Source organism: Notamacropus eugenii, chromosome 2 (assembly GCF_028372415.1).
Source record: "Notamacropus eugenii isolate mMacEug1 chromosome 2, mMacEug1.pri_v2, whole genome shotgun sequence".
Taxonomy (NCBI): domain Eukaryota; kingdom Metazoa; phylum Chordata; class Mammalia; order Diprotodontia; family Macropodidae; genus Notamacropus; species Notamacropus eugenii.
Window position 1 is genome coordinate 221,427,964 of NC_092873.1, and position 20,198 is coordinate 221,448,161.

Below are 20,198 nucleotides of genomic sequence, written 5' to 3' on the forward strand. Positions count from 1 at the left end.
GTATAGCACATTTTCATATACCTTATATTCAAGGAAAATGTTTCCAGCAAACAGTTAAAATTTTGGAAAATATAAGTCAGCATTATCTCTCAGGTCCCTGTCATTACCACAAGAATCTGTCCTGAGTCTAATTTGCCTCTTAAGTTAACACTTTCAGCAAGTGATAGGTATTCATTTCCAGAAAACATTACCAGTAAATTCTGTGACATCATCTGCTGCCAACAATGCAGATCCCAAACTGACTAAACCTAGAAATGCAAGAAAAACAGCTTAACTAATGTCAAGGAAACCATTAGGGTATTCACAGAAGAACAAATTAGGTCTTCAGATCAAGTATACTGTCTTCCCAATGCTTCCTGAAACAAGCTTAAAGCCCAATAAAGTGTGAGCTGATTTAATGATCAAAAGATTTCTGGTTCCAGATTTAATGAATGAATTACTTTGATGCATGCTACTGTCACCAAAAAATAAGACACAAAGGTTCCAACTGAGATTTTATTTTTCTGCCTAGGAAGCATGTATAGGGAGCAGCTTCTTTGACTCCTAAGTATGGTAAATATGGGCAAAACTAAGGATAAAAAAATAGTCCTTGGTGACCCCAGTTTCCTTTTTTGTGCCCCTCCTCACAATTCTCTTAGTATTCTTACAAATTTTCACTCAGACTTCCTACTACCAGCATGTTCCAGTACCCTGCCCCTCTTTTAATTGGGCATTTCTTTGTACCCCTAGTGCTGAGCACAGTATCTGGCACACAGTAGGTCCTTAATAAACACTTGTTGACTTGACAGTGACACTGACTTTTTTTTATTTTTTAGTCAGTGTAGAATTGATTTGATGATTACTACTTCATAGAACAGCTTGAGATCTAGGCTGACTTCTTTCCCATTATTTCCTATAATCCAGATGAGATTTGCTCATCTACATGAGGGCTTTGTTTTGTTTTTTCAAACTCTAAATCCTTTGGAGATTGATTAGTATAACACTGAATAAGTAAATTGATTTAGATAGCATAGTAATTTTTATTATATTGAAATGACCCAACTACTAAGTGACTGATTTTTCTCTACTTTTCAGGTTTGCTTTTACTTCTGTAAAATATGTTTTGTAGTTTTATTCATAGGTCAACTCCTAAATATTTTATGCAGGCTAAAATCCTTTTAAATGAGATTTTTTTTCTTCCTATGCCCCATTACTGGTTTTTGTTAATGATATATAGAAAGAATCATGATTTATATGGATTTATTTTGTGTCCTATTTTGTTGATGTCATTGTTTCAATGAATTGTTTAGCTAAATCCATGGGGTACTGCAGTGTGTAGAACACTGTATCATTTGTAAATTTTTGTAATTTTGTTTTTTTCATTCTACTTTACTTATTCTTTCAATTTCTTTGATATATGTGTATAATTTCTATAGTTAGCATTTCTAGCATTATGTGATATACTGGTAGAAATAATGTGGATTCTTCTCCTAACCCTGATCTTATTGGAAAGGCCAAAAATGATTCTCTATTATATATTAAGTGGGCTCTTGGTTTTAGATACATACTTTTTACCTTCTATAGGGAAAGTCCATTGACTATTAAGTTTTTTTTTTGGTGTTGTGTCTTTTTTAATCAGAAATGAGTTTTGTATTTTTTCAAAAGTTTTTCTTGATTCTCTTGATACAATAAAATAATATTGATAGTTCAGTGGTTAATATGATCTATTACATTTATCGTTTTCTTAATACTAAAACTATTTTGTATGCCTGGTATAAATACTACTTTCTCAAATATGCAAAATAATATAAATAAATATACAGATTTTTTTTAACGTGTTACTATAGTCTCTTTGCTAATATTTTATTTAAAATTTTTACATCAATATTCATCAGGGATGTTGGCCTATAGTTTTCTTTCTCTGAAGGTAAAGGTGCCATCCAGAGTTTGGAAATATGTAAACTCCATTCTGTTCCTATTCATTATTCACCAGATATCTATTACAGCTAAATTTTTAACAAGTCTATTCAGGTACTTAACTGCTTCTTTGATTATTTTTTGGTTAGATTCTTCTAGAACTGAGATTGCCTTGAAATCCCCAAGTATTATAGTTTTTTTGTCTATATCTATAAATCTATTACATTTCTTTAAGTAGTTGTTGTGCCATTTCATGCACACTCACTAAGTAATAATATTAATTCATTATCTATAGTTATTTAAACATAATTTGGTTTCCCTTTCAATCTTCAGATGAATAAAACCATGAGTCATGATCCCTAAGATCATGTTTGCTTTCCCTGATTTTATGGAATTTACCTTAAGTTTAATAACTTTTGCACAGTCTCTTATTTTAATTCTGTGTTTCCTGCAAACAGCCTCCCCTTGGATTCTGCTTTTGAACCAACTGGATGTCTCCATTTTATAGATGACTTCATTTCATTCATGTATACAGTCATGTATACAGACATGTATTTCCTTCCATCTTATTCCTCAATTTGGCCTCCATGCCAAAAAAAATTATTTGAAAAAATAAAGGGTGGTGGTGGTAAGAAAGCAGTGCGCTCCAACAGCAGTGATCTATAAATGTGTTCTGCTTCTGGCCCCCTAGATCCTTCTTCTTCCCCTCACTGAGTCCTGATCACAGTTTTTTACACTCTCCTTTTAATTTCCACTTTAGGTTCCACTCTTTAAAGCTGGAGGTTTTTGTTTATGACTAATCCCTCCATGAAGTTACCTTCTTTTTTATTCCCCAAGTTCCCTCTCTCTGTTCTCTTCTCATTTCCTGCTGAGTTTAATGTACTTCTATAAAAAACTCTCTGTGTATGTATGTTCAAATCCATTTTCTAGTTCAAATGAAAGTGGTATTTATCAGGAGCCTGCTCCACTTACCTTTCTACATGTTTATATAGGCTTTTTTCCCTAAAGCACACTGATGTAAAATTATAGGTTCACCTTTTTTAATCCTTCTTCCTCCCCCTTTCCCAGTTCCCTTTTTCCTTTTCTTTCCTTTATTTTTTTAAGATAATCAATGTCAAAGGAATACCTTTCCTGCATCTCATTTACTCTATATCTTATTTACTCTATCTATGACTCTTAAAGTCATTAGAGTTTTGAAGACACACTTGCTTTTATTAATTCTTATTTATTATTTTATTATTATCATCATTTATTTATTTTTTATTCATGACTTCTTAAATCTTAGTATTCATATATTTTATGGTCTGAGTTTTCAGGAAGTTCAATAATTGTTAGATCATTCCTCATCATCCTTAGATCATCCCACATCACTTATTTTCTATATGAGATACCTTACACTTCCTTCTATGTTTTCAATCTTTTTATTTTGTTCTATCAGTTTTTGATGTCTATGAGAAATAGACCTGGAAGGGTTAAGTGACTTGTCCCAAACATGGAAGCTAAGTTGCAGAACCAGGACTTAAACAAGGTCATGTGACTCCAAATCCAGGACTCTTTCAATTACATTACTTTCATGTCCAAATCCTATGATTCTATACATATACATATATCAAACTGTTATATGACAGAATCATGACTTTGGAATTATAAGGGACCTTCAAGTTCATCTAGTACAGCTTCTTCATTTTAAGTCAGTTGACTTGCCCAAAGGCATACAAGTAATACATGGTAATGGAAAGATTCTAATCCATCTAAATCTGTATTTTTCTCTATAAAAACACACTGAACTCTATGAATTGTAACTATATTAAGTGGCACTTTATAAAGATCTGCAGTACAATAACTTCTCTGTGTATATGAGTGTTATATGACACACATGACCACTTCAGATAATATACTTTATTGAATATATAAACATATGGGAATTTCCAGACTCACTGCTCTTTATATCTAAACAAACATTTTTATAATCACATTTACCTATTATAAATGTGCATTTAAATCAGCAGAACTTGATTTTTCAAAGAGATAATTTAGATAGATTTTCTATGCTTCAGATGAAACATATTAAATGCTGGAAAGAATGAATTATGAGCCTAATAGGTTTTTTTTAAATGCTGGAATATCTGGAACTACAAAATCAGATTGCATTTAGATTTCATTCAGGTTTTAAGTCTTTCAGTAATTACTGTGTTTTGTTAAGTAGGCTTTTATTGACATCTTTAGTTATTTTTTCCATTACCAAAATTTCCTCCCATTGTCCCTTTCTCTCCCCAACAGCCATGCCATATAACCAACAGTATTAAAAAAAACAAAAATAGAAAAAAGGAAAATGGAAAAATAAGCATAACTGATCAATACATCAAAAAAGTCTGAAAATATGTACTATATACAATATGTGTAGACCTCCTATCTCTCTGCCAAGAGATAATGTGGGAATATATTCTCATATTTCTTCTTTTGAGCCATGGTCATTCTTTAAAATTTCAGTATATTCACTTTTTTTTTCATAATTCCAAATTGCTTTCCAAAACTGGTTGTATTGATTGACAGTTTCACCAACAACGCAATACTATCTGTAATACCTTTCTTCCCACACCCTACTAATATTAACTATTACTATCTTTTGTCATTGACAATTTGCACGATGTGGAATCTCAGAATTATTCTGATTTTTATTTCTCTTAGTGATTTGGAGCATTTTTTTCATATGGCTGTTAAGAGTTTGCAATTCTCCTTTCAAGAACTGTTTGTTTTTGTTGTTCATCCTTCATTTTCAAAGAGGACCAATGGTGATGTCCTGACTTGCACGTGAATTGGATCCAAGTGAGGCAGAGCTGTGCAAAGTTTTCAGCCTCACTCTCTCCCAGAGTCATCAAAGTCCAGTGGCAGGGCAAAAATCAAGATGAGCAGTAATGCCCCAGGATGGAGTGGATGACCTTGGTGTCTTCAATGCCTGACCAAGCTGCAAGAGTTCCAAAGCACCTGCTTTAGCTGCTTTCATGGCTACTGGAACAAACTGTTCTAATCTGCCCATTCCACCTGGAAAGGTCTTCACATGCTTGGGGTAGCCATGTCTCTAATTCATGAACAGCTATGAGGCCTTTCGGTTACCCTCAACCTAGTTTAGGCTGTCTGTTGAGACAGTTTTACTCAGCTGTGGCCACTGCACATACTAGTGCTTCTTGGAGACACAGGTGAGAGCTGGATGAATCAGGTGGATACCAAAGGTGGATGAGCAGCCCTGAAAAGGACCCAGCAAGCTTTCACACCAGAGGTCCTGGTCCTCCCAGAACACTCCATAAACCCCTGCTTGTTTGCTTTTATTTCTTTATTATTTCTCTATTGGGGAATAGATTTTGATCTCATATGCACACATATGCACACATACATACATATGTGTGTATTCATATGTTTTTGTTAAAACTGCTTCCCTTCTTATTCTAGGTGCATTAATTTTGTTCTCACATGAGCTTTTCTATTTCATGAAATCAAAGCTCTCTATCTTTGTAATGACTGCTATACCTCATTTAGTTAGGAATACATCTCCTACCCAAAGTTATGAGAGGGATATGATTACTTCTATTTTTTTCACAGTATGATTTTTAATATTTTAAAGGTTATGTCTGCATTTAGCATGTGTTGTGAAACATGGTATGAAGGTATTGGTCTACACCTAACTTCTGTCAGACTGCTGTGCTACTTCTCAAATAGGAAGTTTTTTTGTAGGTAATTAATATTTACCAGTTTATCAAACACTAGGTCACTGAGTTTTACTGTTTCTGATTCTCCCTTGACTAGTCTGTTTCAGTGCTGTCCCCATGTGGGTATGTTCTTCTCTCTTTTTCTCTTAATCAATGTCAGATGATTTTGTTGACTACCACTTTAATGATGTAGTCTGATGAATGGAAGCGTTATTCCCCTTTCATCTCTACTTCTCATTATTTCCCTGGATATTTAAAAACTTTTGTTTTTCTAAATAAATTTTCTTATTGTTTCAGTGAATTCTCTTAGATACCTCTTTGAAAATGTGATTGGTATAGCATTTAAACTCTAAATTAACTATGACATTATTGTCATTTTTATTATAGTGGCATGACAGCCATAAATATGCTTCCAGCTATTTAAATTATTCTCTATTTCTCTAAGGAACACATTGTAACTGAACACATACAAGTACTTTCAGTGCTTCTCTAAGGAACACATTGTAACTGAACACATACAAGTACTTTCAGTGCTTTGTTAGATTGATTCAACAGATATTTTATGCATTTTGTAGTTATGTGGAATGAAATTTCTCTTTCTCTTACTTCCTTATGTATTTTACTATTCGTGGTAGTTTATTACTAACTGTGCTAGATATGGAAGTATCTTCTTCCAATGTCTCATTTTTCTCTCTTTGTATCCTCAGCACTTAGTATAGTGCCTGGTATACAGTAAATATTTAATAAATGCTTTCTGACTGGTGAGTGCTTATATGGGCAACTATGACAGAAGTATAACTTACACAATATCTCTAACAGATGGGGAAGATGTAGGAAAATTCTCTGAATAATTTGATAAGATCTTTCAAACCAAATCAATGTATCTTGAAAGTCAGTGACTTTGATGTTACAGAGATAACAAAAGAGAAAGCTATATTGGAAAATATGATTCAGGATTAAGACATGAAAGATATCTCAAACCTGAATATAATGAATAGGTTATTTAATAAGAAAATCAGAAGATATGGAACCTGGAAAATACTGATTATCTCCACATAAAGTAATAGTGACTACCTCTTAATAGGCAGGAAAATACTAGCAACAAATGTGGAAGTAATTTCAGAATGAGATGTTGGTGTTTGGTTAGTTCATCAATTACAGCCAAGATAAAAATTAACACCAAATTAGGAGAAATGATAAAGAGGAGAATAAACTGGGTATAACTATATCAACTCCAGCTTGACCTATTTAAATAAGCAGTCACTAGGCAAGCACTCACTAAGGGTCTTTGCCAGTATAGGATCTCCTGTACAAAGACCAAATAAAAGGGTAGTTTCTATAAAAAGTGAGATCCTTTAGATGAGAAGGATCTCATGAATGACATTATTCTGAAGGCATTTCTCTTTTTTAACCTTATTTAATATTGTACTTCTCCCAATTACATGTAAAAACAATTTTAATATTCTTTTCTTTTCAAATTTTGAGTTCTAAATTTTCTTCTTCCTTCCCTCCCCATTGAGAAGTCAAGCAATTTGACATAGGTTATACATGTGTAGTCATGCAAAACACATTTCCATGGAAGTCATTTTGTGAAAGAAAACAAAACAAAACAAAAAAACAAGAAAAAATAAAGTAAAGAAAAAGTATCTTTGATCTGCATTCAGATTCTACCAGTTCTTTCTCTGGAGATGGACAACCCTTTTCATCAGAATTGTCTTGGATCATTGTATTGCTGAAAATTAGCTAAGTCATTCATGACAGATCACCACACAAAATTGCTGTTACTGTGTACAATGTTCTCCAGGTTCTGTTCATTTCACTTTGATCAGTTCATGTAAGTCTTTCCATGTTTTTCTGAGAGCATCATGCTCATCACTTCTTAAAGCACAATACTATTCCATCACACTCATATACAACAACTTGCTCAGCCTTTTACTAATTGATGGACATTCCCTTAATTTCCAATTCTTTGCACCACTAAAAGAGTTGATGTAAATATTTTTGTACATATAGATCCTTTTCCTTTTTATTTTTTATCTCTTTGGGATACAAATCTAGTTGTGGTGTGTTCATCCTTTGTTGCCAAAGAAGACCATGCCATCAGAGAAATGATGACATGATTTGCATTTGACTTTGTTTTGAGTGAGGGAGGGCTGTGCAGGTCATCAGCCCTACTTCTTCTCCAGAGCCATCTGAATCCAGTGATCAGATATTCATCAGGATGACTGGAGATGACCCAGGATGAGGCAATTGGGGTTAAGTGACTTGCCCAAGGTCACACAGCTAGTGAGTGTCAAGTGTCTGAGGGGAGATTTGAACTCAGGTCCCCCTGACTCCTGCACTGGTGCTCTATCCACTGCACCACCTTACCTGCTCCAACCTAGCTGTGGTATTGCTTTGTCAAATGGTATGTATGGTTTTATAGCCCTTTGGGCATAGTTCCAGACTGTTCTCCAGAATGGTTGAATCAGTATACAACTTCACTAATAGTACATTAGTATTTTAATTTTCCCACATCTCCTCCAACATTTGCCATGTTCCTTTTCTGTCATATGAGCCAACCTGATGGATGTGAGGCAGTAGTTCAGGGTTATTTTAATTTGTATTTCTCCCATCAATAGTGATTTTGAGCATTTTTTTCAAGTGACTATAGATAGCTTTGATTACTTTGTCTGAAAACTGCCTTGTTCATATCCTTCGGCCCTTTATCAACTCAGGAATAGCTCTTATTTCTAGAAGTTTGACTCAGTTTTCTATATATCTGAGAAATAGTCTTTATCGGAGAAACTCACTGCAAAAAAAATTTTTTTTCACAGTAATGACTACTATGTACTTCCCTTCATCCTATTTTCCCATTTATCCTACTCTTTCTCTCCTTTTACCTTGTCCATTCTGAAAAGTGTTTTGCTTCTGACTTTTACCTTCCCCAAACTACTCTCCCTTCTATCAGCTTCCCATCACCCTCCCTTCTCTTAGCCCCTTCCCCTCCTACTCTCCTGTACGGTAAGATAGATTTCTACAGCCAACTGAGTGTATAAAATATTCCCCCTTTCAGCCAATTCCAAAGAAAGTATAGTTTGTGTGCTCCTCTACCCCCATTTCCCCCTCCACTGTAAAAATCTTTTTCAGACCTCTTTTATGTCAGATAATTTACCCCATTCTACCTCTCCCTTTCCCCTCCTCATTTCTCTTCCCAAATTTTCCTCTACCTCTCTAACCTGATTTTTAAAAATCCTTTTTGAACTCTTCCACAGCTTGAGACCAATTCATATTTTTCTTTGAGACTCAATGTAGGAATTTTGATTTTGTTGTCTTCTGAGTTTGTGTTTTGATCTTTCCTGGGACCTCAATAACTTTCGATGATCAGAGTTTTTTCTTGTTTTCTCATTTTCCAGCCCATTTCTTGACTTTTAACTCAATGCTCAAGTGGGGTTCTGCTTCCCAAGGGGCGGGGGAACTGTTCTAAGCTTCAGGTTTTTTGTGCAGCTGTTGTCACAGGTAATTCTGGGGATCTGTAAGTTTTTGGTGCTTCCAAGGTGTTGTGATCTAGGGAGAGGTGTGTTTATTACTCTACTGTACTGTGTACTGGTTTGTGAGTGACCACAAGCATTCCTTTCAACCCTGGAACTTTGATGAGGATCCCTGCTCTCCTGTGGCCACAATCTCTGCTATGCTAGTGTTCGTCCTCTCACTAAGACCCAGGATTGCAATTCAGATTCAAGTATAGGCAAGGTAAAAGAGTCCTGCTCCTGGTATCAGCAAAGGGAACCCTGTAAATTTCCTTCTGACTGTTGCCTGATTCCCTTACTGTCTATGGGTTGAGAGGTCTGGAAACTGCCACTGCTGCCACTGATTCAGTTACCCCTAGACCTGCTCAGGGAGCTTGCTGGGGCCCAGTCTGCACTGTTTTGGTCTGTGCTGGACTGACTCCTCTCTGACTCTGGTGCAAAAGACTTTTCCTGAGGACCTTCTAAATTGAATTGGGCTGTAAAACTATTTCACTCTGTCTTACTGTAGGTTCTGCCACTCTAGAATATGTTTAGAGTCATTATTTAAAGGCATTGGAGAAGTTTGGGGGAGAGCTGAGGTGAATCTCTGCCTTTACTCTGCCATCTGGGCTCCACATCACCTCAGGCACTTGTTTCAAAGATATTCAGGAACTCCTCAATGGGATCCATGAGCACCCTGAAGAGACTGAAGAATCCACACAAGAAAAACTAGCTGCATGAAAAATGCATAAAGTTTAGATTCATCCATTTGTCTGGACAAAGTCTATCTGATAGACCACTGTGTTAGCCCATCAACATGTACAACGTGGACAGTAAGGGCAGATCGATAATCAGTTGGACCCAAAACTGAACAGGAAGAATACAATGAAATGGGATGCATTCAGGAAGCTATCCAGAACTTTCAATAGCCTCCACAAAGAGGCCAAAGTGTTTTTCCTTAAGTGAAGAACTGATTAGGTTACTCTCCTACTCAATAAACCCCAGTAGCTCCCTGATGCCTCTAGGACCAAATATTAACTACTCTGGCATTTAAAGCTCTTCAAAACCTGACCCCAAACCATCTTTCTAGCTTTACTTGACATTATTCCCCTTCTTTTACTCTACAATCCAGTCAAACTGCCCTTCTCTATTTCACTCCTAGATAAAGCCCTAAAATGTATTCCCTACTCACATCATTCTCATGGTACTCCTTATATCTTCAGAATGCTATTTAAATGCCATTTCTTGTGTGAAGCATTTACTGATGCCTACAAGTACTAGTGTCTCCCCTCAAAGACCTTATATTTAATGTTGTCTTTATTTTCTATCATCCTGCATATATTTATTCTCTATTTACTTACACATGTGCATGCTAAGATCGTTTCATTTTTTTTTCCTTTCTGAGTCACCAACACCTAGTATAGTAAGTGGCACATAGCATATAAAAATGCTTAGTGGTTGATATTAGACTTTTAGATGAGTTCCTATTCTATTTTAAATGGATTTTTCTCCATTTTCAGCTCTCAGTCTCATTCTGGTCTCATTAAAGATAAAAAAAATCTGTTATTATTTATAAAAAATATAGATAATTTACTATGCAATTTTGAAAGAGTTTGAGAAAAAATATTCCTTTACAATTACTGGATGGTTCCATTAAAGTGTTTTTTTGGTCAATAAAGGGTAAATAGATTGATTCATTTAATATATACTATTATCTTGACATTGTAGCGAATATTAGTAACCAATAATCACGAAGAGGCAACTTTGTATACCAGTCAACAGGGACAAACAATTATTTGTTCCCCTTCCTGAATATTTAGAATTTGTCACTGTCTGCTAAAGAATTTTCTGGAGGAATAACCAAAGTCTATTTTGTGGCAAAGTGGAATTGTTAGCACATGGGGTCTAATGTGTTGTTTTGAAAAAAATTATGTGAAGTCATGGAAAATTAACGTGTCCTTTACAACAAATACAACTTACCAGTGAGTACAAAAGAAAACATGAACAATGACATGCATTTATACTAGTGAACAGGTTGAAGAAAATTAATGGTTTATGACTGGTAAGAATTGAATATGAATATGGAGAAACATGATTCTAAAGAAATTTAGATAAGCATTTAGGAATTTCTAAATATGTTAAGTAAATGTAGAAAGTGATCAGATGAAATAATCATCTTTATATATTGACATTTTTTAAAATGACAAAGCCCAGAGAGAAATGAATTAAAATGTATACAGAAAATGTCCAAATCATTTATAAAGCAAACATTAATTGTCATCAGTAGGCATATGAATATAGCACATTATTTCATTATGTGAGTGAATAACAAATATTACTTAATGCAACATTAAATAATATTTATTGTGACCTCTTTTAAATGACCTCTTCTTTTCCCTATCTTGACATAAGAATATTGATTTGAAAGCTTCAGTTTATCTTTTTTTAAGTTTGATATATTTTTATTTATTTCCCAATTTATATTTCCCAATTACTTGTAGAATTTTAACATTAATTTAAAAAAAATTTTGAGTGCCAAATTTTCTCCCTTTTTCCTGCCCCTCAAGCCCCCCCACCTGCCAGAGAAGGCAAACGATATGATATAGATTACACATGAAACTTCAGTTTATCTTAAACAGAGTTATCTACTTATCCTTGGTCTGCATATCCAGTATACAAGCCTACTTTCTGCAGTTCCTCCATTTTATCTTTGGACACACTGCTCTTCAAAACTACTTGACATCTGTAAATAGTATTTTATGTTCACCTAATACTTTTCCTCAGAAAACACATTTTAACTTCATCTTAAGTTATAAAAATAGATAAATGAGCTATATAGTCAATACTGAATTTGGTAGTTTTTCATAGCACATGATTAAAAAGTAAGGATACGTGTGGGTTGAATACTTTTGGCATTTTACTATTAAATGCTACATCATACCCTATTTTGCAACCTCTTATTATTTTTGCCAAGTAGAGCTCTAATAATGCTTCATTTAATCCACACCCTTGTATGAGTTGGCTTGAAGTGCTTCCTCTACCCTGAAGGCACAGCAGTAATTATTTAACATAACTACTTTTGTATAAGATGTAAATTATGTCTTTCTGATAAATCAGTAAGACTCTTCAAAAGTTGACTATTATTGTATTCAATATTAGCTAGAATTTTTAAAGAAAGATTTTAATTACTATGTTGAGAAATAATACTTACAAAGAATATATATGTAATATAGTAGAGAAATCTGGAGAGTCCTTATTCCAATTTAAATACACATGGTGTGCAAACATACAGAGTACAGAGTTTTGTCTTTTGAGCACTTATCTGATTAACTATGGGAATGTAATCATCAAGATTTCAAAGTAAAGATAGAATTTAACAATAAAATAGCTATTAAAAGAGAGGTGTCATTGACCTAGAATCTTTGCTCATATAATTGTTGATAATAAACTTCTGTTTATCCAGATAACATAACTGGTAATTTTAAAAAATAGCATTCATTCCCCTACACAGACTACTTTCATGAGAAAGAGATAAATAAAACAGGCAAACAAACAAGCAACAGAGACTTGGCCAAACAAACAAACAAAACCCAACCCAGACGTATTCTGCGTATATTGTTGAGTCAATGTAGATTCAGCCTGAGAGTTAAAACCTACCTCTACAGTACGATGTGATTAGTGTTGTTCTAAGTTCTTTGCAGTCAGAAACCACATTCTATTTATTTTTGCTTTCTATCAAGTCCTAGCAAGTGATTTGTACATGCTCAATAAATGTCTGTGAAGTAGACGTTTGTTAAATGTCTATTATAAGCAATGACCTATTCTAGGTATTAGGAGAGAGACAAAAATGCCCAAAAAGCATTCCCTGACCCTGAAGGAAATTAGTCTAGTAGAGAGCATAAGATAAGCACAGATAAATGTAATAAAAATCAGAATATAAGTGCAAAATATGTTAGGGCACTAAACACTAGATCAGATGAAGGAGAAATCATATTCAGCTAGGGTGTGGTTAGGAAAAACTTCAGAGAGGAAGAAAAGGTGGCATTTAAGGTGGGACCTGCTGTCTGAATAGATTTTCAACAGATGACATGGGATGAAGAGCATTCTGAAGCTTAGAAACAATGTAAACAAACAAAGGGAATAAAAGAATGAGGTTTGTCTTTGGGGGTGGCAGGAATTCAGTCTGACTGAAGCATAAAGTACATGACCAATGTGTGAAAAATACTACGAATGTCAGGCTAAGGAATCTGGCCTTTAATCAGTAGGCCATGAGAGTTTTTGAGAGCTGGTCTTTTGAGAAGTACTGTGACATCATCACACCTATGTAGCTGGAAGATCATTTTGCCATAGAATTCCAGAGATAAGGAAGGGAATTCTGTGATCACCTAGTTCATCCCATATTTATAAAGCAATTTTCTCTCTAACACACCTAAGTGCTTACCCAACTTTTGCCTGAAGACCTCTTAATAAAGGGGCCCTACCACCTTTTCTGGCCACTCCTTAGGAAGCCATTGTTTACAACAATCTTCAAAGTTTCCTCCCTGAAATTTCCACCCAGTTTCCAGTCTGTCATCTGGCACCAAGCAGAGCAGGGATAATTCATTTTCTAAGTCACAGACTGTGTCTGACAACATCTCTCATACTCCATGAAATCTTCTCTCCAGGACAAATATCCCCAGTTGCTTCACACAGTCCTCAAATGGAATAAATATGGGGCACTTCATCATTCTGGTTGCCCTCTTTTGGATTCTGACTGTGACATACAGAACAAATTTCAGATGAGTTTGGACCAGGACAGAACACAACAGGACTATCACCTTCTTTTTCTTAGGTTGCTATACCTCTCTTAATGAAGGCTAACATTGATTAGCTTTTTGACTATTATACTTACTTAATTTGACCTTGTTCTCTACTATAGCACTTCTAAAGTTTGTTTTTTGAACTTAAGCAATAGTTGGATAAATTGTTGGGCCTGGAGTCAAGAAACCTGGAATAAAAATCACTGACTACAAATCTGGCCTCAGATACTTATTAGCTGTGTGATCCTGAGAAAGTCACTTAACAAGTGTCAGCCTCAGTTTCCTCATCTGTACAATGGTGATGATAATAATAGCACCTACTTCCCAGAGTTGTCTTAAGGATCAAATGAAATAACTGTAGAGCACTTATACATGCTAAATAATGTTAGCTATTACTATTATTAAATTCAGCCAAAATTTCTAGCCTATCATTATCTTTTTGCTTGCCTAGTAAACAAAGGAATAAGACAAATATTTCCCTTTTCTAGCCAATCAATTAATAGTCAAATTCCAGTCAAATATGATAAGCACTGAGGATACAAAAAAAGACAGTCTCCCTCTAAGAGCTCCCAAATCTATTGAGGAAAACAATATGCAAAAACTATGTCAAACAAGCTACATACAGGAAAACAGGAAGATTTTCTCTCTATTATTTCATAGTCCCAGAAATATTAACTAGAGCAAAAAGACCAAGAAGTTAATGGGATAAAGATAGAGAAAGGGGGGACAAAATATTTATATTTGCTGCTAGCATGATATGTTACTTAGAAAATCTCTTGGAAGAGATAAAAATTAAGATAATTAATACTTTCAGTAAAGTTTCAGGCTACACAATTATTCTACAAACAATATTCCTATAAAATGTTAACAAGATGCAAGAGTCAATAATAGAGAGACAATTCCCATTCAAAATAACCACAAAATGTATTAAAAAGCTGGGTATCAACTTACAAATTATATTTAATACTTTTACAAAGAGAAATGGGACTAGGAACATGACTATGATTTCAGCAGTCTAGGAAGTACCGGCAGTGAAAAGGCCAGCACCTTTCCCGCAACTTATGGTGTTGGAGAAGGCACAAAGAGGCTGAGTGGCTTGTCTATGGTCACACATCCAGCATGTGTCAGAGGCTTGAACTTGAACCCTAGTTGGCCTAGCACTGAGGTCAAGTCCTCTATCCACTTTGCCTCCTATATGGATGACCACAATTATAAATGTGCCTTAAGGAAATAAAGAATGTCTTGACACATGGAGGAATATTCAGTACTAATGATTAGACCATGCCAACATAATAAAAACGACAATACTATAAAGCTTTATTTATAGATTCAGTATACCAATCATGAAACCATAACATAATTCATTCAGAAGAATTAAAGTTCTAGATTATCAAGGGAAATAATAAAAACATTATGGAGGTGGCATTTCCTGACTTATAACTATATTATAATGCAGCAATTATTATTAAACATTTGGTGCTGGTCAAAGATTAGAAAAAGACAATTGATGGAACATACTAGATAATGATGAATTAAAAATAACTGATCTCAATCCTCTGAGAAATTCAAAAACAAAATTACCTATGAAAAACTTCTCTATTTGAAAAGAACTGTTGGAAAAGCCAGGAAGTTCAACTATCTCAATGATCTAAGAACAACAGTAGAGCAAGTAGTGATTGGGAAATCAAAGAATATACTACAGTGCAGGGAGGTGGAATCATCTTCTTAGCCTCAAATCACAAACTGAATCAACAACGAAAAGGCCAAGGCAGAAACTTCAGAAGAGGGGTAGAACAGACCACAAGACTGTGGCACAGTGGATAGACTGGGCCTGGAATCAGGAAGAGTTATCTTCCTGAGTTCAAATCTGGCCTCTGACAATTATTAGCTGTGTGATTCTGAGCAAGTCACTTAACTCTATTTGCCTCAGTTTTCCCATCTGTCAAATGAGCTGAAGAAGGAAGTGGCAAACCATTCCAGTTACCTTTGCCAAGAAAACCCCCAAATGGAAGATCAAAGAGTCAGACATGATTGAAACAAATGAACAACAACCAAGAGTCATTCACAGGCTCTGCCTAGAGCTCCATGCTGGGCTGATGACAGACTCAACACCTTGCTTCTGCTCCCAGGTCAAAAGTGCAGACTCAGACTTGGGCCCAGGTCCAAGACAACAAGGAGAGGCCACCGAAATGGCGTCCTAATGCTCTGGGCTACTGCAGCAGTGAGAGGAGACCTACAGTGGATCAAGGACTAAAGTCATAGGACCAGTCCAGCAGTTTGGGCACTGGAGTAGAGAACCTGGCACCAGGGACAGTGGGTCTGCATCCAGAACTCAGTTATGCCAGTAATACTGGTATTCCCCAGAAAGAAAAATAATAAAACCAAAGAAAATCAATCTATGCTCATCCTTAGGCCTGGAGCACACCAAAGTGGACAGCCAGAAAGACTGCCAGAGTCCTGTGGAGGCTCAGGATAATTGGAAGGTAAAGCCCCCAAGTAATACAGAGAGGGAAGCAGTGCCAGATCAATGACCAGGCATCCCTCAAGCAATCCACCTGATCCAGAGCCAGGACAAGAGCAGGGTACACAAGCTCTCAGGGAGTACCTTGGATAGGTACATGTGGTACCTAGGCTGTGCTGCACCTTAGCAGTCCTAAAGAAGGTACAGTGAGAGAAAGGCCTGGACACATCCCAGGGCTCAGGACCACAGGGCCCAGTATTTAGCCCCAGACAACACAGCAGGTACCTGGAAGAAGAACTGAACAAAAACCAAAAAAGATAAAGCCCTATTTTGAAGCTAAGATGCCAAGACACAAGCCCTAAAAGTAAAACAGCTTTTTTATAAGATCAATTAAAATTTCTAAGAGAGATGATTCAAGAGTTAAAAAGTCTATTATAAATGAAATCAAAACAAAAGAGAAAATAATAGAAAAGAAATGAGAACTATGGAGGACTTAGGGAAAAAATTGTCAGCCTCTTTTTTCAGTCATGATTTTCAAATAGTCCAGTGATCCTTAGATTATCTCCCCTTGACCTGCTTTCTAGGTCAGTTGTTTTTGTATTATTCTCTTCATTTTCTTCTGTTGTCTTTTTTCCCTCACTCTTTTGATTTTAACATTTCTAAATACCTCATGGATTTGTTTTCTGCTTTAATCCATTCTAATTTTCAAGGAATTCAATTTGTGGGTTAATCTTACCACCATCAATTCTATGATATTCATTCTCTTTGCCACTCTTCCCTAGCTCTTCCTTTAACATTCCTTGGCGGTTTGTTTTGTTTTGTTTTTGCATTTCTTTCAGGTACTCTTAAAAACATGTGGTTTTCTTTTCCCTGACGCTCTCCTTAGACTCAGTGTGTTACCTCTCTGCCTCTTCTTCTGCATTCACCTCTTGGGTTCGCTTACCACTCAGTCCATAGTATTTCTTCATTGTGTTCATCATTTTCTTCTGGTCATTTCTACCTCTAACTTCAGGTTCTATATTTGAATTTTGTGCATGAATCAAGTCTCTGTTCCCTTCTAAACTCTTGGAATGGTGTAGCTAGGGCCTTCTTTGTCTTGGATATGATAGTTAAACCATAGCCCACTTTCTTAAGGAATTCCTGGGTTTTGGCTCAGTCTGCTGGTGGCTCAGATTATGTTTTAGTCTTGGTTCCCTCTCTATCTCCTTCTCCTTGCATAGTTCTGAACCTGGAGCTGGCTTGATCCCTTCTTGTGAATCTAACAGGTCTCAACTAGAAGTGGTTGATTGTGTTGAACAGATTTGTTTGCATGTTGTCCCTTCCATTAGACTTGGAGATCCTTGAGAGCAGGGACTGTTCTTTACCTTTCTGTGTATCCGCAGCATGAAACACAGTACGTGGCACACAGCAGGCACTAAATACATATTTACTGACTGACTGCTGATGAAAAGTCTTCTATAAGATCCCAGGTCTCTGCTTTCCAGGGCCACCCTGTCCCTTTTTTCAGTGCTTTGGTTTACACATTGGCTGCCAGAGTCCTCTGTTTTCTGGGGCTAAATACTGGGCCCTGTGGTCCTGAGCCCTGGGATGTGTCCAGGCCTCTCTCTCATTGTACCTTCTTTAGGACTGCTAAGGTGCAGCACAGCCTAGGTACCACATGTGCCTGTCCAAGGTGCTCCCTGAGGGCTTGTGTACCCTGCTCTTGTCCTGGCTCTGGATCAGGTGGATTGCTTGAGGGATGCCTGGTCATTGATCTGGCACTGCTTCCCTCTCTGTATTACTTGGGGGCTTTGCCTTCCAATTATCCTGAGCCTCCACAGGATTCTGGCAGTCTTTCTGTGTTGTCCACTTTGGTGTGCTCCAGGCCTAAGGATGAGCATAGACTGATTTTCTTTGGTTTTATTATTTTTCTTTCTGGGGAATTTTTATTGAAATGTTTGTGGGAAATCTGGGTTCCTTTAGGTCCTACAATGCCTTTGTCTTCCCAAAATTCCCTTCCCCAAATACTTTGCTAAATTAGAAACTATGGACATTGGGAGACTGGCAACATGACTGACCTCCAAATCATCTCACAGGTCACTGGGATTCAGAATTTGTAGTCATGAAACTTTAGCCTGGTATAGAACCTAAAAGCAGGATTTTTTTTTTTTACTTCACTAGCTGTGTCATAAAGTATACTGTTTTTTCTTCCAATTCTCTTATCTTGGCCTATTGCCTTTATTTATATTTTCTTAAGACTTCAGTGTTTCCTGGTTGTCTGCCAAAAATAGATTTAAGTTTGGAAATTATATGTAAAACTAAACTTTCAAAACAAGTCTACTTAGTTTGATGGATTACTCAAGTCAGTGAAATTTATTTGAAGCTTAGCTCTTTAAAATTACTCTTCTCTACCATGTTACTATTAAGGTTCCTTAACATATATTTTATTACTATTGATCTTTTCCAGGAGCCTCTTTTCAGAAATGACTTTTAGCATTTTTTACACAAATTATAACCACTGACTTCCTTTAAAAATAAGGTATTTTAAAAGCACATAATAAAAAGATCCTTGCTATATGATCTTGATACTGATAAAACATAAGAATTACTATTTCATTGCAATATGAGTTGATAAAAATTAAAATAGATAATTAAAGGTAATTAATCCCAAAGTTAATTAAACCCATGGAAAATCATATTTTGCAACTCCCCTTGCATATACAGAAAATGTCTGATGATGAACAGTTTTCTTTTTTCTTATCAACAGAAGGTAACACTTTGAATCATAATAATTTGATACAATTTTCTTTAAAAAATGATAGCTTAAAGTCTATCCAATTGAATGGAAGGCTTATAATGACACCAGGTAGTTGTGCTAGTCTTTTCAGACAGGATGAGACTGAAAGAGTTCTTTGAAGCTAGTTTTACTTTACTTAAAGTGGAAACCCCCTTTCACTATCAGCTGTGTTTATTGAGAGTCTATCTAATTGTTCTCATTTTTGCCAAAGTTTTTTTTTCCCCTTAAAACACAAGAACCATCATGTTTTCCAGGCCAGATGTAATCTAACTTCTAAGATAGGTTACATAAGGATATCTGAACATTTCCAATGGAAATTATTATTCTTATCCATTTTATTTCTCAGCTACGACATTGTCAAAATGTTTTTCATTCAAGATTCGTAAACCAAAAAGAAGAAAACTAAGTTCTGAAAAGAAGAAAATAAGAACTGATAAAACTTCTAATTTGAAAAATCTGATTCTTGTCATTAATTCTGTATAGAAATAGAAAAAAAAACTTGATCTTCATGTTTTTCTAATTTTATTTAACATGTGAAAGAGCAAAATCTACTTTGGTTAATCAGCTAATAATAAAGAACAAACTGTCAAAGAAAAATGCTTGATTCAAACTTTTTTGCTGGAACACATCAAATGCCTTGTTTTACTGGTGAATCTGACCTCTAGTTTGAATGGTTAGATGAAAAATGCAAACGTGTACTTGTAGTGTATGATCTGAGACATTAGATATTTGGAGCCACACATTTTAAAACCTTCCTCCAGCTGTACTGCTTCTGGATGTCTTTGGAGTTTTCACTCATGTGTTATCTTCCTATTTCCTTTCCCCATTAGACTACAAGCTCCTTAAGGGCAGGGAATCTCTTTTTATTTGTATTTGCATCCATCAATCACATAAGTTGTTTTTATTTTCTCTCTTTTTCTCCCTGCCAAAAGGCTACAAAAATAGAGCAGGTCACATTAAGGGTTAAATTTGCATTAACTCACAGAAGCAGACACATTTTCATCTAATTGTTCCTTCAATTTTCTGTAAATTTATGTAAAAAAATTCTGTAAATTTCAATAAGCATTTATTAAA

The 20,198-nt window shown here is 35.5% G+C and overlaps 1 protein-coding gene across 11 annotated transcripts in view; it reads right to left on the reverse strand.

Moving 5' to 3' along the window:
- The window catches only part of AHI1 (Abelson helper integration site 1), a 279,355-nt gene that overhangs the window by 136,222 nt on the left and 122,935 nt on the right, over positions 1 to 20,198 (reverse strand). For 9 of the 11 annotated variants that reach the window (XR_011974555.1, XM_072643419.1, XM_072643415.1 and 6 more), the window contains one exon: positions 192 to 248. The exons of the other annotated variants lie outside the window; for them this stretch is intronic. Coding sequence is in view for 8 of the 9 variants with exons in the window: in XM_072643419.1 (XP_072499520.1) it covers positions 192 to 248 (57 nt within the window). In the remaining variant the exon portion in view is untranslated. The remainder of the gene's footprint in view (positions 1 to 191; positions 249 to 20,198) is intronic. 11 annotated transcript variants of the gene reach the window in all.